Raw genomic sequence first — 22,033 nt, forward strand, 5'->3', positions numbered from 1 at the left:
TGGAGGGCTCCTCCCATCAGTGTTAGGGAAACAGCGGCCCCTTGTGGTAAAGGTCAGAACAAACATCGACCTTTGAGAAGGCTCATGGTTTGTTCAAAGGAGACTTCAGGGCTGTCCTGGGACAGCCAAGAGGCGCTGCCAGGAGGGTTTTAGGAGGTGTGAGAGCAGTGGGGACAGTCATCCAGAAACCTAGTAGGAGACAGGGGATCCCCCAGGAAATGATGCCCACTTTGAGGGCCCCGGAGGCTTGGGCTAACTCCAAGACTGGATGGAGCCCACAAGATCTTCCAGCTTCCAGACAGGGAATGAAGAAGCTCCCTGGAAGGGGCAGTGGTTCTCAGCTGCTCCTGGTGCCCAGCATTCTGTCTGCCTCACAAACATTTCCCAGGCACCTTCTCTGCACCTCAGGTGCTCTGGCTGATGTAGGAATCTGCAGTCAACATAATGCCTACTTGCATGGGCTGGCTGCATCACTAGCATGTGAAAATGTGTGTTTCCTTCCTCCAACTCTAACATGAGCTCCTGGAAGGCCCAGATTGTGCAATGTATTTCTTGGTAGATTTTACACAAGCAACGTGGAGACTTGCACATAAATGTGCTGATTGACACCCATCCAGAAGGACACTAGGGAGAATCTGGCCTGCACCTCCTTGTGTTCCTGCACTTACCAGTATTACTCAAGACAAATAATGAACTTAGACATGAGCAGCTCAGTCCCACCCACCAGCCATCGGAGTCACTGTTGACTTGACAAATTGCCCAACCCTCCTCACACTGAAACCTACCCAACATCTGCAGGAGTGTGTCTGCTCCACCAGGGATCCAGACCCTGAGGGCAGCCAATGAGACACTGCCACCTGTTCTGTGTGGAGCTCATGAAAGGACCTACTCATGAGGTAGCTGGGAAGGGAATGATGCTAGAGACCCCTTCCTCAGATGACTGGGCACCAGAGCTGCCTTCTTCCTTTCACAGTCGTCACCCCATGGGCAGACAGACCGCTATTGTGGTCTGGGGAGCTCAGCACTGTCTCCTGCTGTGTCTCTTCACCCTCCATTCCCATGTTCCCTGCTGGTAAAGGAAGAGGGTTGGGCAGCACCAGCAAGATATACAGGTCTCTGCTTTGTATTTCAGTCATAAGTCAAGACAAGAAACCCATGGCCTGCAGTCAGCCTACAAGTGTGTTTTGTTTGCCCCCGGAGTATTTAAAATTGAGAAATAGTACATAGAAATCAGTATCTCTGACTGCTCTTTGAAAAGCACATCCAGCGGTGCTCAGCCCTGCATTCCCACAGGACTACAGTCTTAGAGCTGAGGAGCAGCTGCCCTCATTAGATGGGGTAGCACTTCCCAGTTTGCCATAGTGACCCCAACCCCACCACTCCCTACTGTATACCCCATGTCATTCATTATGTAGCTGGCCTCAGTCTGAGGACATCTGAGTTTCTAACCCCAGACAGGAGTCTCTGAAGCTGGTACTAGAATAGGGCAGGGAGCACACACTCTATGGGAAAATTGGACAATAAGGCTTACCCTGAGCGCTTTTTTTTTTTTAATTTATTTATTTTTGAGAGACAGAGACAGCGTGAGCAGGGGAGGGGCAGAGAGAGAGGGAGACACGGAATCAGAAGCAGGATCCAGGCTCCAAGCTGTCAGCACAGAACCCAATGCGGGGCTCGAACCCACAAACTGTGAGATCATGACCCGAGCCGAAGTCGGACGCTTAACCGACTGAGCCATCTAGGCGCCCCACCCTGAGCGCTTCTTAATGGAAAGTTTACCTCAGGAATCTAAGAGAACAGGAAACCCTGAAATCATCTCATTTCCTTTTATTCCAGTGGTCAAACACCAGCAACATCAGAGCTGAACTTTTTAAGAAAAGCACAGACATTGGAGACGTACGGAGTGGACCCTCACCCATGTAAGGTAAGACCCCTGTGGTCTGAGACCACTGACCTTGCCTCCTCCCAAGGGCAACAGGCAGGGAAGAAGCACATGCCTGCACCATCCACCTTCAGGATCTGGTTGATTGGCTCTTTTAGTGACAGATGCCAGAAAAAAAAATGTCTCTCCTCTTGGAAACTCCCCTGGCTTCCATGCTGCATAATTTTGTGGTGCCACATCAATGTCAGAGGGTCCCAGGCAAAGTCAATCTAAATAACAAATCCAAAGCTGAGGCCCCACTTTGGCTGCAGTGGGTAATTTGGTGGAAATGAAGAGAGAGGATGTGGAAGTCTCCCCACAGGGAATGATCAGAGGCCACTCAGCGGACTGCCCACCCTTCCCTGACCTGTAATCTAGTTTCTTTCCAAGAGCGGATTTTATTGACTGCAATAGCGTAAGTCACTGCGAGGAACTGCAGTGGAGTAGCATTTAATTCCATTATGCGCCTGGGAGGGTGAGACAGGAACCAGCCAGGGAGGCTCTGTCCAGAGGAAACCTCTATAATTGCTCACATGTGTCTGGCATTCTGGAGAAGAGCTTAAGCAGCCACAGTCACTGTGGAGAGCAGCGGAGACACATGGCCTCTTCCTCTCTCTCTCTGGCTGTGTCCCCCCACTTCATCTCCACATCCCAGTTGGTTTGACACTCCCGGTCTTTGCCTCAGTGTCCCCGGATTTTTGCCTCTCTCTTTCTAGTACTGGAGAGGCACCAGTACCACCAGATTCTGAAACTGATCTGAAGGAGCCAGTATCCCATGGGAGCAGGTGGGCATTGACCGTTTCTTCCTAATAGGTGAGGGAACACTAGAAGTTTCCAACAAAAATTAAAAGAACAGAATAGAAAGCAAGGAATCCAGTGATGTAGGGGCAGAATTGCATATCCCTTACCTCTTGCTAAGGTGATGGTGACTTGTTCTTACATAGGATTTGATGCTGAAACTTCAAATAAGAACTTTTAGAACATTCTGGCAACTTAGAAACCCTGGTCACCTTTCCCACCCCACAGAGTTCCCTATTCACCAGCACAGCCTACAACCAGATAACCCCTGTGTTCTTGAGGAGGGCCAGCACTGTCAGAAAACACATTTATGCCTGTTCGTACCAAAAAAAAAGAAAGATGATGCATAGTTATTTACAAATGATTTAAGCAAAGCTTCCTAAATACTGCCCTTGCATGACAGATATAGTTTAACCTCCATTAATTGCTCAGATACCATCGGTAGGGGGCCTGCATAGGACTGAAGAGGGCTTCATAGTCAGCTGACCTTGGCTCCAGCACTGATCTCTAGCTTTCTGAGGCCCTCACAGGCTTCTCTGAGCCTTGCTTTCCTCACCTGTGTGAAAGTACACAGCAGGTACTCAGTGACTGTGCTCCATGAACTGCTGAGTCACTTCAGGACCTTAAAAGCCATAGCTGCCTAGAGACAGCTATCTTTATCATAAGGTGCCAGGTCACCTCCAAACCTGCCTGGGCCCCTTGAGGCCACACAGGGCACCCACCTTTTCAGAGATGAGTCCCTGGGTGAGGCTGACATCTGACAGCAGAGTGGGCAGATAGATGGTAGACAGTGAACCTGAGTACAACTGAGCAGAGGTGGGTGGGATTCTCCACCTATGTGCCTAAGTGGGTCTGGAAGCTACAGTGGCAGCCAGCCTGGTGTCCAGCCCAAGTCCATGTGCACCCTAGGACTGTGGGGCTCCTGGCTCAGCCCCATCTGTGATGAGTTTGCCCATTATTGGACACAGAGGCTGAAGAGGCTGCAGGAAGGAACCCCTATTAATGCCAGGCACTGTGTGAGGCCCAGTCCCTCACATCATTCCATCCCCACAGCATCAACTCAAAGAAGGAAGGAGGGAAGAAACATTTGTGGCATGCTTTCCATGGCAGACCCCCTGGAATCCTTTCACGTTATTTTCTCATTTAATCCTGTCAGCCCTGGGAGGTGGATCTTACTCTTCCTGGCTTATAAGTAAGAAGACAAAAGCTCCAGGAGACAATTTACAAGGCCCTGAGCAGTAGAGCAAGAATTTGAACTCAAGTCACTTCCCTGTTGTTATATATCTAGGAGGAACAGAAGCCCCCAGAAGACTCCCCCTGGGGAGATGGTGGGCACGATCATTGCACTGGGCTTCCAATCCCTGGTTCCCAGGCCCTATACTTCTTGCTCACCCAGAGCCAGGACCCTGCTGCAGACCCCACACAGGGTCCCTCAGCTTGTCTCTACTGAACTGCAGCTCATGCTTTTCTTAGGCCTGCTGAGCAAGGACGGTTCAGGAGCCTTTACTCTTGTCATTAAGTAGGGTTACTTTGGTGATATGCTACTAGGCACTCGCCTTAATGTTGCTACAAGGAGAGCTGAAATAAGCTGGAGCACTCAGTGTAATAAATACCGATGATTTCTATTAACAGAGAGGCAATTACTGGGCCCAGGGAATCTGGGGCACACAGCCCTAGGGAGGACAGAAGAAGAGGAATCGTTTTGATAATTAAATGAGAGTAGAACAAGGCTTCAGCTGGGCTCTATTCTCCTGGACTGATTAAGAAGCTGCTGTTCTTCCTGTCCACACTGATGGTTTCTTTCTGCCCAAAGTGTCCTTGTCTGGCCCTGGGACCGGGAAGACAAGATCCCACCGACTCTGGGTGGGACAGGCAGAGGGCTCCAGCAGCGGGCTGGCTTACAGTAATACCCAGGCTCTGAACTTGCACACGCTGTCCTGAGCTCTCTGCATCTCCCCTCAGACCCCATCTCCTCCTGACAGGAGCCCCCAGAAGACCAAGCCTACAGCCTAGAGCAGGAGACTGGAGCAAACCCCTGGCAGCCCAGTGCTGCATTTGTTCCAGCTCTGATACCTCTCCAACCTCAGGAGCTACCATCTTGCTCCTTCCTGGAGCCCCTGGGACTGGTTGTTTGCCCTGGATCTCCTGTAGGCCCAGACTGTGGCTTCTTACCCTCTTGAGGTTTATATAGTAGCCAGACCCATCACAGACACCCAGCCTGTACCCAGCCTTATCATGAGTCATGAAGGTGCCATCTACTGAGAGCCTGCAGATGCCAGGCACTTACATATACGATCTCATTTCATCTTTATAACGATACTGCTAAGAAGATGTTCTTGTCCTCAAGATAAGAACACTGAGACTCTGAGGGACCAACTAACATGTCCAGAGTTACTGGTAAGGGCAGTACTCGAACTCGAACCCAGGGCTGTCTGAACACCTCAGTGCTGTGCTTTTTCAGTTACCATTCCTGGTCTTCCTTCTGGGGAGATGGCATTTATTTAGGAACAAAGCAGGACTCACTACCAACTCTGGTAGAGGACCTACGACACTACTGAAATCACCGTAGAAAAATTTAACGTAAGTTCACCAAGTGACTTTATCTCTGTCCTGTACAGACCAGGAGAAAATTTATTTCAGCAGGATCTAGGTTAGAGCAACCATACAAATAAAATTACAGCTTCATTCCTCTGACCTTAAATAGGATCATTAATTTCATAATCAGCCACCTAGACTCCTCTCTAAATAAACCCCCTTCCCCATCTTGACAAGTTGCCTCTGACCTCAGAGAAACAGACGAAAGAAGGATTGGTGATGACTAACCCTCATCCCCCAGTGGGCCCCTCTTGGCTGCACTGTACAGAGAATGGTGGGCTTACTGCTGAGATGAAGAACTTGACTAGAGCCACTTACATGGCAAGTATATGCCAAGATTTCCATTTCTGATCTTTCATGGGGTGATGCCAAGGCTCTTAAAGGGCTGCCTCCTAATTTCCATTCTATGTAGTTTCTTGGGACCATGTTTAAGTATACTAAAACTGGGTGATTTTCATGAGTGATTTAACATAAGGTTCCTAGCTATAAGCTTTCAGGGATGGGCGTAAGTGTGTGGAAGACCATGTGGAATCTTCTTCCCTGAGGTTTTTAAAATAGAGGTTTCATCTACCCATATCGAATTAGTTTAAGTCATACTCCAGAGAGGGGATTGGATGATCTCGAAAGAATGCCCTGGTTCTGACTCTGGCATACCCAGGATGTCCTCCAGGGCAGCAGTAGACAGAAGGCTGCTTCGTTGTATCCCAAGGTGGAACCCATGCGGACTGGGCAAAGGTGGCCAGATGTCCCTACTTCCCAGAACCAGTCAGTTGCTGTGATTTCCAAAAATCCTTTTCTGGGCAGAGCTATCATCTTAGGGTGAGCCTTTGACGACATCGAACTGATGCATGTCGAGTTTCATGGTGGTTTCTACTTGAACATGTGAAAGGACTCTGTGCAAATCCAGCCCCTCCAAGAAAAACCACTGTTGGCCATGTTTTGGCAATAAGTTATTTAGGCCATCACCCTAAAATCAGAAAGAAGCAGTATTTCTTAAAGTATGTATTATGGCCCTCATTTGAGAAATGAGGAAATTGAGTCTCAGAGAAGTTAAGTCACAGAGCAAATAAGAAGCTGGGCTAAATTCCTAAGCCAAGAATGAAGCTCTTTCTACAAGGATGAAAAACTGAAAATGAATCTCGTACCTCACAACTGTAGAAGTGAACCAAATACTTTAAACCATTATCTGATGTACAATGGGGCTGGCAATATCTGCTGTGTGGCTGTCAAGACGCAAGTTTTTATTCCACCTTTCGGATCCATTAATGTTCAGTCCTGTGGGTCCTGATCTCGTTGGGATGGGAAGGGAACAAAGAGGAAAGATAGCCTCCAACTTGATAACACGGAAGATCTGAGGAACAGGTTACCACTTTCTGTGTCACATCTCTCCTCGTCCTCATTTCCTTCTCTTCTTGTCATATAACTTGTCCTTTGCACACAAATCCCATGGGCAGGCTTACGAGAATAACATGTTAGTGGAAGAAACTGGGAAGGCTCTGGAGAAGGTGTCTACGTGGCTACCTGTTTGTGTTTTTGTGCTGGTACAGATGTGAGGCTTTTCTCTGTAATTCCAGGTCCTGCTCCTCACATGCCACAGATAAGAAGCAAACCTTCCAGCTGCCCTGGCCCCTGTAGACACACAGGTGCCCAGCTTTGCAGCAGCCCTCATCCACAACATTGCATTGGAAGCAGTTTGAAAAACTGATCTCTCCATGTGAGAGACTGGATTGGGATTGCTCAAGGTGCTATTATTACTTACTGGAATGATGTGGCATCTGATTGAGGTTTATTCTGTTTGCTCCCTGTTCTGAATCAGTCAGTCTGGTCAGGAGTGGCTTTTCCTCCTTTAACTCCAACACCTGCCTTCACCCAGAGGCCAGCCCTGAGGTGTCTGGACGGTTCAGATGGACAGTGCCAACAGACAGCCTGGCCAGTTCTTCCCAGCTTGTGGGAGGACCCTCTCTGTGCTATGGCCAGAGAGGCCTGTCACTGGGACGACCCTCAGGAATCTGTCACAGCTTGTCTCCTTCCTCTTCTGCCTGCTTCACTTTTACCCCAAATCCCAAATGGATCACCCAAATCCCCCTTCTCCATGGGCCCCCAACATTGAGTGACTTTTCTCTTTCTGCCTCAACTTCCCACACCCTCATTTCCTAACTAGCAAAAATTAAATCCATCAGTGTCAGGAAAAATAGTAAAATACTACATAAAAAAAAAAAAAAGATTTTGTATTAAGTGCAACAAACTCGTATTAACAACACGGCCCCTAGCATGTACTGAGTGCCTACTAAGCACAACCTAAGACGTAGATAGTGTTCTCAACCCTAATTTTACAATGAGGAATGTGAAACATGGAGAAATGAAGGGACAGGCAGTGAGGGGCCGAGCCAGAGCCTGGGTCTGCGTGGCCTGACACAGGACCCGTGACGCTATGGTCACGGCACAGGTGCTCCTCTGCCCTGTTACCCGCGTGGTTCAGGAGTGCAAGAAGCAGGTGGAAGCCTTTCCCCTCCCTATTCCTTACCCATTATTTCTAGCCACCCACAGCCCTCTGCTGACCTGACCCTTTCTTTCCATCCTTCCACCCATTCTTTCTAGGCCTTTCCTAGACACTGTAAGACACTGTAAATTGCCCTCCCTACCTCCACTGCACCTGTGCCTTCCTCTCCTGTTTTTGCTCACATGTGTACTCCCCTACCCCCAGCCCCTCTGGCCCACCTCCTTGTCTTACATATCCATCTGATAAATATTTCCTGGAGCCTGTCCTATGATTATGAATAAGGCAAGGCTTCCACCCTCTCAAGTCTCTGTCTTTTTTCCTGGACTTCGTTGGGTCCTGCCTGCACAGTGGGCAGATGTATCCAACATAGGCAAACCTGCTGGGTTAGCATGGGTGCCCTGGCCAGGGACCATGTTTTTGTGCAGTGCTGGCACTCAGGTATTAATAACCACCACCAAGGACTGATGACAGGCAGGAGGAAAACCAGCCCTGTGGCTTCACAGTATCTCCATTCAGGTTATTTTTAAACAGCTTTTTGCTGTTGCCCCTGGGTTGAAGGACATTGTGCTTGCAGCCAAATGTCAGGGTCACAGTAGATCCTGAGGAAAGGACAATACTAACAATACATTAAGTGGAAATGTTTGCAAAACATATACTTAATTTATTCCCTGGGCCCAGATGTTCATACCCGGAACCTGACTCTAAAGAGTTTTAAGACAAAACTGCATTTCTTCTTTGGGTCAAGGCTCATGGGGCCCTGCCCAGGCCCGCTTTTTATTCTTAGACCTGATCAGACTGAGTATGTATGCCAAGAAGCCAAAACTTGAAAGTGGGAAAAACTAGGAAAGCCTGACAGCCACAGCCCCCACTTGGATGCCTCATACTAAGTGCCTGACCCTATTGCACCATATGAGCTATGGCTCAGACAAATGTCCTACATGCACGTTTGACCAACATCCTGGCATAATTTTCTGGCCACTTGAGCACATTCACACACTGACAGAGCAGTTTCTCCCCTCAGGTCCCTATCGCAAAGAAAGTTCCTCAGAGAGAGCACAATCCATCAACCTGCTTTCTGTGCCCCATGCCAGCCTGGCCCTCATGGCGCTCATTTCCCATGTGAGACAGCCATGACGTACAGCTTCTCCCCTCTTGGCTCGGCAGAACCTCAAGCCTGGTATTTACAAACTGAGAGTAACCAGTACAAACTGATAGTGACCAGTGGTCAGGAGGCCTCTGATGGTTCAGGCACCACAGGATTGACCGTGGCTATTCCCCATAGCTGCTTGCTTCATATCTTTTCATTAGCTAAACTGTGTGAGGGAGCCCAGTGTGTAGGGCCATTGTAATAATAACCGCCATTCATTCTCTCTCTGTCTCTCAACAGCTTTTTTGAGATATAACTCACATATGGTAAAACTCATCCTTTTAAAGTGTGTAATGCAGTAGTTTTAGTTTTAGTAACAGAGTTATGCAATTACCACCACGAACTTTAAAACATTTTCATCTCCCCAAAAAAGAAACCTGTATCTATTAGCTGTCGCTCCCTATGTATCTCCCCTTCCCCACAGCCCTGGCAACCAGTAATCTTTTGTCCCTGTGGATGTACATATTCTGTACATTTCATACACATGGAATCCTACAACATGTGATCTTTTGTGCCTGGCTTCTTTCACCTAGCCTGATGTTTTCGAGATTCATCCACATTATAGCAGGTATCAGTACTGCGTCCCTCTTGCTGCTGAGTAATATCCCACTATATGTATACACCACATTTTCACTCATTTATCAGTTGACGGATAGACATTTAGATTGTTTCCACTTTTTGGCTGTTATGAATAATCCTACCATGAGCATTTACATCCAGGTTTCTGTGTGAATGTGTGTCTTCAGTTTTCTTGGGTACCTAGGAGTGGAACTGCTGGGCCGTATAACAACTCTTTTTAACAATTTGAAGAAGTTAACTGCTTTCCGAAGTGACTGCACCATTTTACAATGTGTGAGGGCTTGCCATTCTCTTTGGATATTCACAGCAGCCTTCTAAGATTAGTTACAACTTACATTTAAGGGCACTGAGGCTTAGGGAAGGTGAGTAGCTTGCCTGTTATATCCAAGTGCTCCTCCCTCTGTGACCTACTCCCAAGCATTAACCCTGTATCACTGACGAACAACGGCGTTTCTCACCCTTTCACCTACATGCCTATGTCATCCTGATGAGAGGTCTTTCTGTGTTGCAGGATGTGTCAGGAAATGCTGCATTTCTGGCCTTCACTCCTTTTGGGTTTGTCGTTCTGCAAGGAAACAAGAGGGTCCACTTCATTAAATGGTGAGTATCTTCATTTCCAAAACGGGCTTTTTATACGTCACCAAATGGGGAGGGCTATGGTTCCCACGTCCTTTGTCTGTGATTGGGCAGTTATGGTTCTGAGCCCTCTCCAAAGCCTTGTGTCCATAATGATAACTGATCGAGGTAGTGGTCTCTGCCTAGGGATCCTGTTCTTCCAAAGGGGTGTTCCTGAGAGCCAACAGTCTCTCCAGAGAGACAAAGAGTGTGGAGGGTGATTTCTAGGTAAGATGAAAGACCTGGGGCTGCAGCCAATGTTAGAGAAGCAAAGTCCTTGGGACTGTCCCCCACTGAGGGCCATTGCATCCGCATGGGTGCTTACTTCCTTACCCACTGGCCTAAAGAAGGAGGGGCTCACCCCTGGGGCAGATAGAAGTTATCCTGCACCCTCCGTGGGCCAAGCCCCACTTTGGGCACTGCCTGCACAAGCATGGATGCTGCTCTATCTCCCTTCTGTCCCTCTTTAGGCCATAGGTGTCTTCAGCCTCCAGGAGTCACATCCCCACCCTTGCTCCCCTCTCCCTTCCTCCACTCCCATTTCTAGCAGCTAAGAGCCACTACCTCAGCTGAAGCTACTCTGAACTGCTTCCTCTCCACCCTGTGAGTTCAGGGTCTATTCTAAATGGATCTGGGAGCCGATGCAGCACAGACTGGCTTGTTGATGGATATTTGGCTTTCCTGGAGGCTCCTTTTCTGGACCATGCAAACATCTTTCAGCCTCATCAGAACATGCTGTATGTTGTACTAAGCCCCTGTGATTTCTGTACCTTTTTGGCCTTAGACTGCCGAGTCTAAGCTGGACAACTCCTCCCATGGGCTTGAACAAATGGCTTACCTTACCCAACAGAGCTCGGCTGGGGAAGCTTGCTCCGGTCTTCATTCCTTTGCCTTCTCCAGAAGAGCTGATGGGGAATCTGAGGACAAAGCTGCTTCCTGGCGAGCTCTCTACTGGGGTTTGCTGCAAGGTGTCTATCTTCTTGTGTCCTCTTGAGCTCCCCCACCAAGCTTGTGGACAAACACCACCTTTCCAACCCCATTGCTCTTGTGCACAATGGTAATTTGATCATCAACCAGAGTGCTAGTGAAACTGCCCCCCCACCCCCCACTGCCAGACATGACCACCCAGGTCCCATTCCCCCAGGAAAACAGCCACTTCACAAGGCAGTTTGCTGCACTGAGTAAACAACGCATCTGTTTGCTGGGCCTTCTGAAGTTGGCCCACTCACTGTGCTCTCTGGGTGACAATGGTGAGGATTTGGGGTCTGCTGTCCAACAAAATACTTTTCACAAAAAGACAATGAGTAGGGTCAGGGCACCGCTCTCCCAGTGAGGAACCCTTGCTTCCTAGATATAGCTGGGTTGTCTGATGTTCCTTAGATGGCTCAGATCCTGGCCCACTCTGACCAGGCCGCCTGTGTCATGAGGTCCCTGGTAGGAGGCATGTGTAGCTAGAAACAAGTAGGACACACCTGTTCAGGGACCTCGAGTCCCTAAAGTATCCTTCCCCATCCAGAAGCCCTGATGCTCACCTGATTCTTCCACAAACTTTTCATTCTGTGGCTTCTCTCATATCACACTTCTTCAAGAAGTCTGCTTTTCATTGTGTCTCAATTTTAAAATAATAGATGTAAAACCCAACTTCACTTCCAATAGAAACTCTCCCACTTTCCTATCTTGTTTGTTGAAGCCTGGATGATCGGTGTGTTCCTTTCCATATTAATCAACTGATATTTATTGTATTCTGTATGTGTATGAGGGTGACTGATTGATTGGGAGGGAAATCAAACAAGGAAGGTATACCATGTGCTTGTATTAGCTCAGAACTGGTAGTCAGAGTTGTGAGCTCTCATACTTACCCACCCATGATTTCCAGGAAACAAGTGACCTTCCTCTGTCCCCTCAGTTTTGGCCAGTAGTAAATTGGGTACATGGTTCTCACTACCTTTCTGCTACTTCCTAAGATATTGAGGAAATCTCCCTAGAAATTACAAAGAGGAAGAAATGAAGTGGAGACAGATAGGCCTGATCAGACCTTCTTGGGGGTCCCAGTTGGGTACAAAAATAAGGACTCCACCCCCCAGTGAGATGGGAGGGCCTTCAGGCTCCAAAGGGCAGCTATGTCAGGCAAATGGAAGAGAAGTAAGGAGTGATCGATGCTAAGGCCTAGTTATCTGGCTCTCAGGGACATCCGCCTAAGACCCCCGTCATTTTTCCTTTTTGTAAATGTAACCAAGGCTGAGAGCAGTATGTGAAGGTGAGGTCTAAGCTGTGCCATGTACAGTAACCATGTCACTTCTTCTGATTTGTGTCTGTCCCGCGGGTGACGTACCCCAGTATCCTGTTTGCCTCTTTTACTGCAGCCATTCACTGGGCTGGTGGCTTCAAGGATTTTTCTACAAAAACCCCTAAGCCCCTTTCCTGGTCAGTACGCTGCATGACTGTTCCATGTAATCTGTTCTCTCTCTTTGGTATGTTGCCCTGCCCCCCTCCCTGAGATCGTTTGACATTTGTTTGCATTAAACTGCATTTTCCATCCAGTGGCACAGTCACCTGAAAGACTCAACTCCCTCAGAACCTGGTTGCATTGTTTTTCATTATTTGCTGTATCTTGAACTTTGGCCTCATCAGCTACCTGTGGCATCTTACATTTGACAGTCCCATCCAGATAATGCCCCTGCATTATGAACCAAATCCTGAAATGGCCCGGGACCTCTCAACCTAGACTTACTTCCCATACAAACATTTCCCTTTTACAGCCACTGTTGATGAGCCCGAAATCCTCCTATCACCCTATTATTATGGTGTGATTGACCAGAAAACTGTGGATTGAACTGTTTCAGCAACTGTTCTCTAAAGCCACTGCGCTGCTGTCTTGTTTCAGTTCTAATTTTGGCTAAAACTGTGTCTGTGCCTGGAGCCCCTTCCAGTCAGGGTGGGCTGTGCATCTACGAGACTTAGCTGTGAACAAGCAGCCCACGACAAGGTGACAGGTGTTCTCTTTGTGCTTGTAGGAATGAGGTGACCAAGCTGAAATTTGAAGGAAAGACTTTCTATTTATACGTAAGTCAGAAAGAGGTGAGTGCTGGCTTCTTTCTCTTCAGGGAGGGCTGGGGCACTGGGTGGTTTCTAATGGCCAGGGCTCAACCAAAGTGGCATATCCAGGTTAGAACTAAGCCACCTGAATGAGAAGCAGAGACCTGGAGGTGAGGGATGGAGAAATGGCCACGCCCTGGAGCCCAGGACTTCCTCAGGGATGCTAGTGACACCCGGAGGTTCCATACCTCCGAGAAATGCAGACAGTGAAAGATTCTTTTGCTTCTATAGGAGCATTCCAAGATAACAACTTTTTAAAAGGAAGTAGAAAATGCAGACGACAGGAGCACTTTCTCTGGTGAGGGCTCTCTTGGTTTTGAGTCTGTGGCAGCTGAGGCTTATTGTGATTGGACCTGCCCAGTGTGAACTTAGTCACTGAACTGAGCTCTGCCCCAGTGGGTCCTGCAGGCCTTCTCGTCCAACTGGCCAGCTGCCAGGAAGTCCCTTCCCCTATCTGAAACCTCTTCCTGAAGTCCTGGGGAGCCCTCAGACAGCCCAGGGTTCAGGGTCCTGGCCTACTTCATCCTTCGCTTCTCCACCTGCGCTCAGCTGTTTCTATGTGGGATTTTTTTGTAGGAAAAGAAAATTATTCTCACATATTTTGCTCCAACTCCAGAAGCATGCAAGCACCTTTGGAAATGTGGAATCGAGAACCAAGCCTTCTACAAGTGAGTGGACACATGTGATGGGGACTATCTTTATCAGAGCCAGAGTCATAAAAGCTACTTTTTAGAGGAATGATGGGCAGGAAAATTTGAGAAACAATGATGGGCAGGAAAATTTGAGAAACACTGAGAAAGGAGACATAAGATGACAAGGCTGGCCCTCCTTAATAAAACAGACCCCTTTCTGGATGTCTGTACTCCCAGGATGGATAGAGCTGAGGTTAAGGAATGTGTTTCAGCAGAGATACCCGAGGGATCTACCTTCTGATGTCCTTGCACAGCTCCCAGTGGCAAAGCAGTGAGGGGTCTTTTCAGGGCAAAACTTGGGCCAAAAATAGCTCACGGGTACCTGACTTGAATCAGGTTGGCCCTGCAGAGCCATTCAGAGCCATAGAAGGCCCAGAGTACAACGCTTCATGAAGGAGCAGCAGGTGCAGCCCAGGCAATTCCCTAAGCCTTGGGGAAACTCTGGGGCTTGCTCCCCAGTGGGTGCCCTAGTGCTGAGCTGGGGTTGATGCCGGACCTTCCCAGTGTGCCACTGCCAGAGGTAGTGCCAGTGACAGAACAAGTGCCCAGGAGCCTGAGTGGGGTAGCTGGAAGAATGGCAAGGACTTATCTGTTAGTGAAAAGTCAGCTTTGGGGCAAAAGCAAGAATTTTGATTATCACAGGATTTGTAAAGTATATGAGGTTTCTGTGCTATTTTCTTTAAGAAAGTGGTTATAAAGGCATTAGGGAACAAATAAATAGCCCATTGAGAAACTGGGGTGATGGCAGATAATTGTTTCACTAAAACCCTTGGTCTTGTTTTTAAAATAGAATGCAATGATTTATGATTTAATAAGCTAGATCTTAATCAGGAAAACATAAGACAAAGTTTGTGGTATATTCTGCCTCTGACAAGCCATAGTTCTCCCTCCAGTAACCTCCAGGACCCTGAAGAGAGAACTGCTCTGAGCTAGAGGGGCACCATCCTCCTCCCCAGGGAAAGGCATTGCTGCCTGCTGGCTGCTACGGGGTGTGGGCTGGCAGAACTGGGCCTCCCTCATCTAGGGCCACAGCTCCAGAGGCTGTTTCTTGGGCAGGCTTTCTGAATTGCTTAATAGTTTCTATGCATTTGATACCAGAATCAGGGATGAACTGAATGGGCAGCCTGAATTATAATCTGAGTCGGCTTCTTTCATTTAAAGAAGAGGACACTCAGAAAAGGCTGCCACATGGTCAAATTTCCCTCCTGTTCAGTCCATGGCTGTCTGAGAGAAGCCAAAAAAACATGTCAGCACCATTTTTGGAGACCTTTGTTTTTCTGTTTGTGTCATGGGAACAGAACTGTGCTTCTGAACCTGTGACCAAACTCAGTTTGAGTCCTTCTATTAACAAATCCCCACACTTAACTAGCCCTACCAAGACCCACACTGGAAACTGAAGCTGTTTTTCATATTTCTACTGATTACTTGATGTTCTCTAGTAAGTGTTAAAAGCCTCTAGCCTGGGTCAGATCCCCAATTATGCCAAGTCTTAGCAGCAGCCACTTTGGCATCACTCTGAGCACGTTTTACACACAAATCCCTGGCACTGCCTTTGGCCAGTGCTTTGAAAGAAGCCGGGTCAGACTCAAGGACATGTTCAGGCAGGAGGGCAAGTAGGCTTACAGCCTCACAGAGCCCTGAGACAGGTGCACATGGTCTCCCAGGAACTGCTATTCATGGATTTTGGGGACAACTCCCTACATACTGACTGCCTGCTCATGACAGAGGCTTCAGACCCAGATCAGTTCCTGGCTAGATCAGCACTACAGGCACCTCAGGGCATGTTGTAAGCTGAGTCAGTTGGGTTGGGAGGCCTCACTCTGGGCAGCTCTGCTCAGCTTCCTTTATCTAAGGGTGAGAGGGCCATCTGGGATCAAAGAAGTCACCTAAGAGGATATTTTACAGTGCCCATGGTCTTCCAGAGTCTCCACACCAGCTGTCCGCAGCCTTGAAAGTGATATTAATAGGTATTCTGGGAGAAGAGGGATGATTCCAAGTTCAAATAAAAGATCGAACTTGTATTAAAGTTAAGCTAGTTTGTCCATTTCAGGACTTCTTAGAGTCTTTACTATGATAACCTACTTTAGGACTCTCCAAGAGGGAAATGGAATAGGGAGGACAGCCCCTACTCTCTCCTCTGCCCATAATTACCCAGACATGGAATCATCAAATACTAGGACTGGAAGGGACTCCTGAGGTCAAGTAGTCCCAGCTCCGTCATTCTGTAGATAAAACAACTAAAACTAAGGAAGAAAAAGAAATTTGCCCAAGGTCATACTGCTAACAAGTGGCCTGGGATTTGACAGGCAGCATTCTATTATTCCCCCAGGCCATCACCCCTAACATTTATTCTCAGTCCCCCTGGCCAACCCCATGAAGCACTCTTGGGGAGCCCTCGCTCTCCTGACATGAAAATGGGTTTCAACATGACTGTCCCCAGCACTGAGGCTGTGAGCAAACCCTCAGGTCCTAAAGGAGAGTCAGAGACAAGCCAGACTGTGAAGGTCCTTTTCCTGAAGAGTTTCCTCAAGTAGCCTTTGGAAGGAGCTGGGAATACGCTGCCTTAGCCCATGAAGCAGTTGCAGGCCATCTGTCACACTGGACTTTGCCTTGCTGCAGGCTGGAGAAGTCAAGCCAAGTCCGCACAGTGTCCAGCAGCAATTTATTCTTTAAAGGGAGCCGGTTTCGATACAGGTAAATAGTGACAGTAAGTAACTGTTATGGACCTATTTTTAGACCCCTCTCTGGAGAACAGTGGCTCAGTGGTCCTTATCCTTGAGAACAAAGGAACTGGGAACCTCCAAAAAAGCCTGAGGTTTCTATCCAATTCTCCTTGTCTCCTAACCCTTTGACTATTTCTTTCCTTCCCTGCCACAGTTTGTCTGCAGGGTTTAAAATATATATCTTCTTCTGCCCTCACAACAGCAGTGAAATAAGAACTGTACCAGTGATTCTTTTCATGTCTGTCTAAAGATTTTTTTTTTTTTTTTGCAATATTTCTGGAACATGCTGGACAATGAGCAATCATTTCTAAATGAAAATAGAAGATACCAAAGACTCCAGAGATAGTTCTCTAAGCTAAGCTATCAGGACATGTAAGAACTTAACCTAGCAAGCCAGACTTTTTCAGTGACCTAAACATTGGGAAGGACTAGGCCAAAATGGCCATTGCCCAGTTCATCCAAAGTATCTGAAATCTTAGACAGGAGCCCAGTGCTGGAACACCGTCTAATCCCTTTCTGTTTGTTTTATTATACTATTTATAGTGGCCGAGTTGCAAAGGAAGTAATGGAGTCGAGTGCAAAGATCAAACGGGAGCCACCAGAAATACACAGGTAGGCTGCCAGGGACTTCCCCCCAAAACGAGTTGCAGTTCAGATCTCAGAATCTCCAAAAAGGCAGCAGTTCCAGTACTATGACCATTCTGGGCACAATGGCTCACAAAAGGGAAAGGAGAACACGATAGGAAAGTTCCCCATCTTAGCTAAAAGCATGGGGAACAGTCTAGGCACCTGCGTGGCTCAGTCGGTTAAGTGTCCGACTTCGGCTCAGGTCATGATCTCACAGTTCGTGAGTTTGAGCCTCGCATCGGCCTCTGTGCTGACACCTCCGAGCATGGAACTTGCTTCAGATTCTGTGTCTCCCTCTCTCTCTGCCCCTGCCCTGCTCTCTCTCTCAAAAATAAATAAACATTAAAAGCATGGGGAACAGTCTAACCCTGGTATCCCTGAGCCTTGATGAAGAACGAGGGAGGGCACAGTACCCAGTACCACCTTCCTGGATACTTCTCTGTGTCCTCCCAAATCCTAAAAGTGGCCATAGACCACGGAGGGCATGTCCAAAATGCAAGATTGCCTTGTTTCTGGAATCAACCAATTATAGAAAGCCAGGGATCACCCCACAGTCCTGTCTCACTAGGTCTAAAATAGTTTTGAGATCCTTGCTTCAGGTATAACTGTACATCATGCATATCTCCTAAACCTAATAAGATCCAGAAAGAATATTAGCCAGGATAGCTAGGGTTCATCAACCAGCTTGACCTCTGGGAGCATTATTACTGCCTTCACACGGCACCCCTTGGAGCAGCGGTCTCTGTCAGAAGTCAGAGGAGGCTGCCATATGGGTTTTCAGGCACATTTTCAGGAGTCCTGGGGCTCTACTCCCTGACAATCCTGCCCAGAGACCAGAGGCACCACTGCTGCACTAAAGCAAGGTTCAGGTGGGTCTGGGATATGAGGATGTGGATGAGTTTGAAGCAGTGTCTCTGATGGGGATCCAGGGACTAAAGACAAAAAAAAAAAAAAAAAGTTTTAAGATTTTTTTAAATAAACAAACAAACTTAACAGAGCCAGGCAATTCTAGTAGCTACTCCTCAACTCTGAGTCCTGATCCCATCTGTTGTGTGCACTGAATTAACACAGTTCTCTTTTCATTTAACCTCAGAGCAGGGATGGTTCCCAGCCGCAGCTGTCCCTCCATAACCCATGGCCCAAGGCTGAGCAGTGTCCCTAGGACCCGGAGAAGAGCTGTTCACATCTCCATCATGGAAGGTGAGCAAAAGCTCTGGAGATGACCACAGGGTTCCTCCAAGTTTTGACTTGGACCCGTTCCTCTCAGGGACCTTGAAAAGAAGTGAATGCAGCAGAGACAGCAGCACTTTTCTCCAATGGACGGGAGAAGGTTTTGTGTAGTGGATGGGAACACCAGCTAGGTTTCAGGTGAAGGGTAATCCCACCCAGCCCTGCTGAGCTGTAGTCTAAGAGGGGATTTAGATCTGAGAGTGTTGGGGTAGACCTCTGGGAGGCTATGTATGTTGCATATGCCAGGTTCCTTGCAGTTCTGAAATTGCTTTCCATCAAAAGGCTTTTCACTTGTTTTTCAGATCAGACCAGTCTCCACAGGTTAAACAATCAAGGTGACTGAGGCAGTTAACCAAGAAATGAAAAACTCTTGGTTCTGAAGCACTCCAGTATTTGCTACCACCTTCTATTTCAGTTGTAGAAAGCTCTCCTCTTGCTATCTGAATTCTTTAATGTGATCTCAGGAAATCTAACATGCCTCACCTCTCTCTACCCTTCCCTCCCTTTGGAGGAGGCTGCGGTGGGTGGAGTGGGGTTGGGGGGAGGCGCAGGGAGACAAAGTCTGTGTATCTTCACTGAACTACATATTGCAGTAGCTAAGGCTGATAACTCTCTAGTCCCTGGGTAGTTAATATTGTTAGGAGACTCTCAGAATATTGGCCTCATTGTCACTGACTGACCTGCCCCCAGGCTGGATATAGGTATAAGTCGAGTGCTTTTACTCCCAAAGATGGATGTTTTTGTAGGACCACAGATCTCAAGCAGCAGCGAACAGCAGCAGGTTTGCTTCAAACCTATCCTGGAAGGTGGGGAAGGAAGACTTTTTGCCCTTTCTGTGGGAATGCTGATGAATGAAAATAACCACGTAGGTTAGGAAGGACATCATTCTGCTGCTTCCCTGTGAGGATCATGGGTTTGTGTTTAGGATTTTATGTGTCCCTGACTTTGCATTACCTAAATCTGGTATAGAACTACAGTCTAGGGGTTGAGAACCCTGGCTGAGAAACCACATCAAGTACCTTAATTATTTGAGTATGTTAGTTGTTCTTTTTGATTTTTGTTTTGTTCTGTTTTTAAGTTTATTTATTTACTTAGAATCTTAAACACCCTCAGCACAGAGCCCAACGTGGGACTTGAACTCCTGAACCGTGAGATCATGACCTGAGCCAAAATCAAGAGTCGGACGCTCAACTGACTGAGCCACCCAGGTGCCCTAGTTGTTCTATTTGTAAAGTAGGGATACCTTCCTTGTGTCCCCATTGAGTTGTGAGGAAGCTGATGTACATGGAAGTACTTGAAAGAGATTAAAGCATTGGGGAGCCTGGGTGGCTCAGTCGATTAAGTGTCCAATTTCAGCTCAAGTCATGATCTCGCGATCTGTGAGTTTGAGCCCCATGTCAGGCTCTGTGCTGACAGCTCAGAGCCTGGAACCTGCTTCGGATTCTGTGTCTCCCTCTCTCTCATAAATAAACATTAAAATAAAATTTTTTTAATAGAGATTAAAGCATTTACTGGACAGGCAGCAAGCATAATGCAAAGAGGCCTGGTCAGGAAGTAAAAGGTGAGATTCAAATCAGAGCTCACCATGTTATTTTTCTGAGCCTGTTGCCCCCACCCTAGAGTGCAGTGTGGATGTGGGAGGGTGCCTTATGAACTACGAAGCATAATCACTATGCAAGGTGTGAAGTTATTGAGGTCTGTCATCAGACACAGCCTCCTGGCTTTTCCTCTGGTCTTAGGTTGAGCAGGAGAATGGAGCACAGTTCTCTCTGACCCTCTTCTTGTGAGGTGTTCATCTAAGGAAAGTAGAATGAATTTCTTCTCTTTTGAGGAAACATAACTTTCTCCTCTCCTTGTGGCCCTTCTTTCCATCCATCCTGAGGTCTAAAGCCACCAGGTTCATCCCAAAGCTCCTGCAAAAAGTCAGGACAGCTGTCCTTCTAGACAAAAGGTCACCCTCTGAAGGAAGCTGGCACTAATGCAGGTATAGGGAAGAGCCTCGTGCATTTGTTCTCCAGCATATGGAAGAATGTCCAGTAAAACCCAAGTTCCCAGAAAAGGGAAGACTGAGGCTATCCGTGTGGGAATACAATACATTTGTAGTAGCCACAAAGCAGGGTTGCCAGAACAACTCAAAGGCAGGAAGCCTGTCCTCAAGCTCCCCCAAGACAAGCTATGAGGCTGCCTCAGTTCCCAGCCAGCTCTGCCTGTCTTCTCCCACTGCAGCAGCAGTAGGCTCTTCAGCATCTGAAATAGTCCTCTTTGCTTGTAAAATGCCAGGGGAGGATGCAGCAGGAAAAGGCCACCAAAGAAGCTATTAAAGCAGAGACTTCTAGGGCCAAGGCACACCCTCAAAATCTCAGCCTCCTAGAACTTCACACCTGGCAAATTATAGCACAGCAGGCTCCCACGTGCTACTCAGAGCCAAACTGCTGCTTACACCCCACGCCTGAGGCTGCCTGTGGACGAGCACAGCCTTCATCCCCAGTCATGGCCTTCAGCCTGGAACCCAGTAGATTCGGGAGGGCACAGGCAGAAGCAGCTAAGAACTGCCCTAGCAGGAATGACAGTAACAGGCTGAGTGAGGAGAGGCAGATGGACATCTGGTTTGGGTGTGGGGAAAAGAAAATGATTTTAGCATTTAATTTACTCTATCAGTCAGGGATTATCAAGCCTGGGGAAATAAAGAATGGATTATTTCCCAGAGAGTTGAGCTACACCATCTCTCAAGAGGGATTTTGCCTTTAAAGCACCCAGCAAACAAAGCTGACCCTCACTGTCCACCCAACCAGGCAGGGAAGGGCTGAGTGCAGCATGATGGGGGCCTCAGAAGAAGGGTGCTAACCCAAACTCCGAGGAAGTTACGGACATTTGAAATTGGTTCATAGTCCATCAGAGACTGTCTTTCCTATATACTCCATATGGCACATAATATCACAGAAATGATTTGCCTTTTCCAGAGGGAAGTATTTGTTTACTATCTCTAAAACAACGGGAAAATTGCAGGGGCACCTGGGTGGCTCAGTCGGTTAAGCGTCCGACTTGGGCTCAGGTCAGGATTTCACGGTTTGTGAGTTCGAGCCCCACGTCGGGCTCTGTGGTGACAGCTCGTAGACTGGAGCCTGCTTCCGATTCTGTGTCTCCCCCCCTCTCTCTGCCCCTCCCCTGCTTGTGCTCTAGGTCTCTCAAAAAATAAATAAATGTAAAAAAAATTTTTTTTAATAAAAATAAAATGGGAAAATTGCAAAAACATTAATATAACACTACAATACAAATGAAACCATGTGATTCCAATGAGCTGGGATCCTTAAGAAGATAACTGCACACTGCTTGGCCTTCCCCTCTGCCCTCAGGGATGCTGAGATACCACATGTTATTAGCACAGGATTGACCAGAGAGGATGCTCAGGTATGTTGGTTCCTCTTATCTGCTGCACCCTAAGGGTTGGCTCAGCAACAGAAGGCCCAACAGTGTACAGCCCAGCGGAGGATGGGACACAGTCCGTTTCCG

General features: G+C 47.7%; 1 protein-coding gene across 9 annotated transcripts in view; it reads left to right on the forward strand.

Moving 5' to 3' along the window:
* FRMD5 (FERM domain containing 5) overlaps positions 1-22,033 on the forward strand; it is a 320,937-nt gene that overhangs the window by 291,277 nt on the left and 7,627 nt on the right. For 5 of the 9 annotated variants that reach the window (XM_019442282.2, XM_019442288.2, XM_019442286.2 and 2 more), the window contains exons 7-14: positions 1,837-1,924; positions 10,052-10,140; positions 12,493-12,579; positions 13,170-13,233; positions 13,828-13,919; positions 16,563-16,637; positions 17,210-17,278; positions 18,387-18,493. In XM_019442282.2, coding sequence (XP_019297827.1) covers positions 1,837-1,924; positions 10,052-10,140; positions 12,493-12,579; positions 13,170-13,233; positions 13,828-13,919; positions 16,563-16,637; positions 17,210-17,278; positions 18,387-18,493 — 671 coding nt within the window. The remainder of the gene's footprint in view (positions 1-1,836; positions 1,925-10,051; positions 10,141-12,492; positions 12,580-13,169; positions 13,234-13,827; positions 13,920-16,562; positions 16,638-17,209; positions 17,279-18,386; positions 18,494-22,033) is intronic. The other 4 variants (XM_019442284.2, XM_019442291.2, XM_019442289.2 and 1 more) reach the window with 2 other exon arrangements.

This window comes from Panthera pardus, unplaced genomic scaffold (assembly GCF_024362965.1).
Source record: "Panthera pardus isolate Hobbes unplaced genomic scaffold, ASM2436296v1 HiC_scaffold_24, whole genome shotgun sequence".
NCBI classification, from domain to species: domain Eukaryota; kingdom Metazoa; phylum Chordata; class Mammalia; order Carnivora; family Felidae; genus Panthera; species Panthera pardus.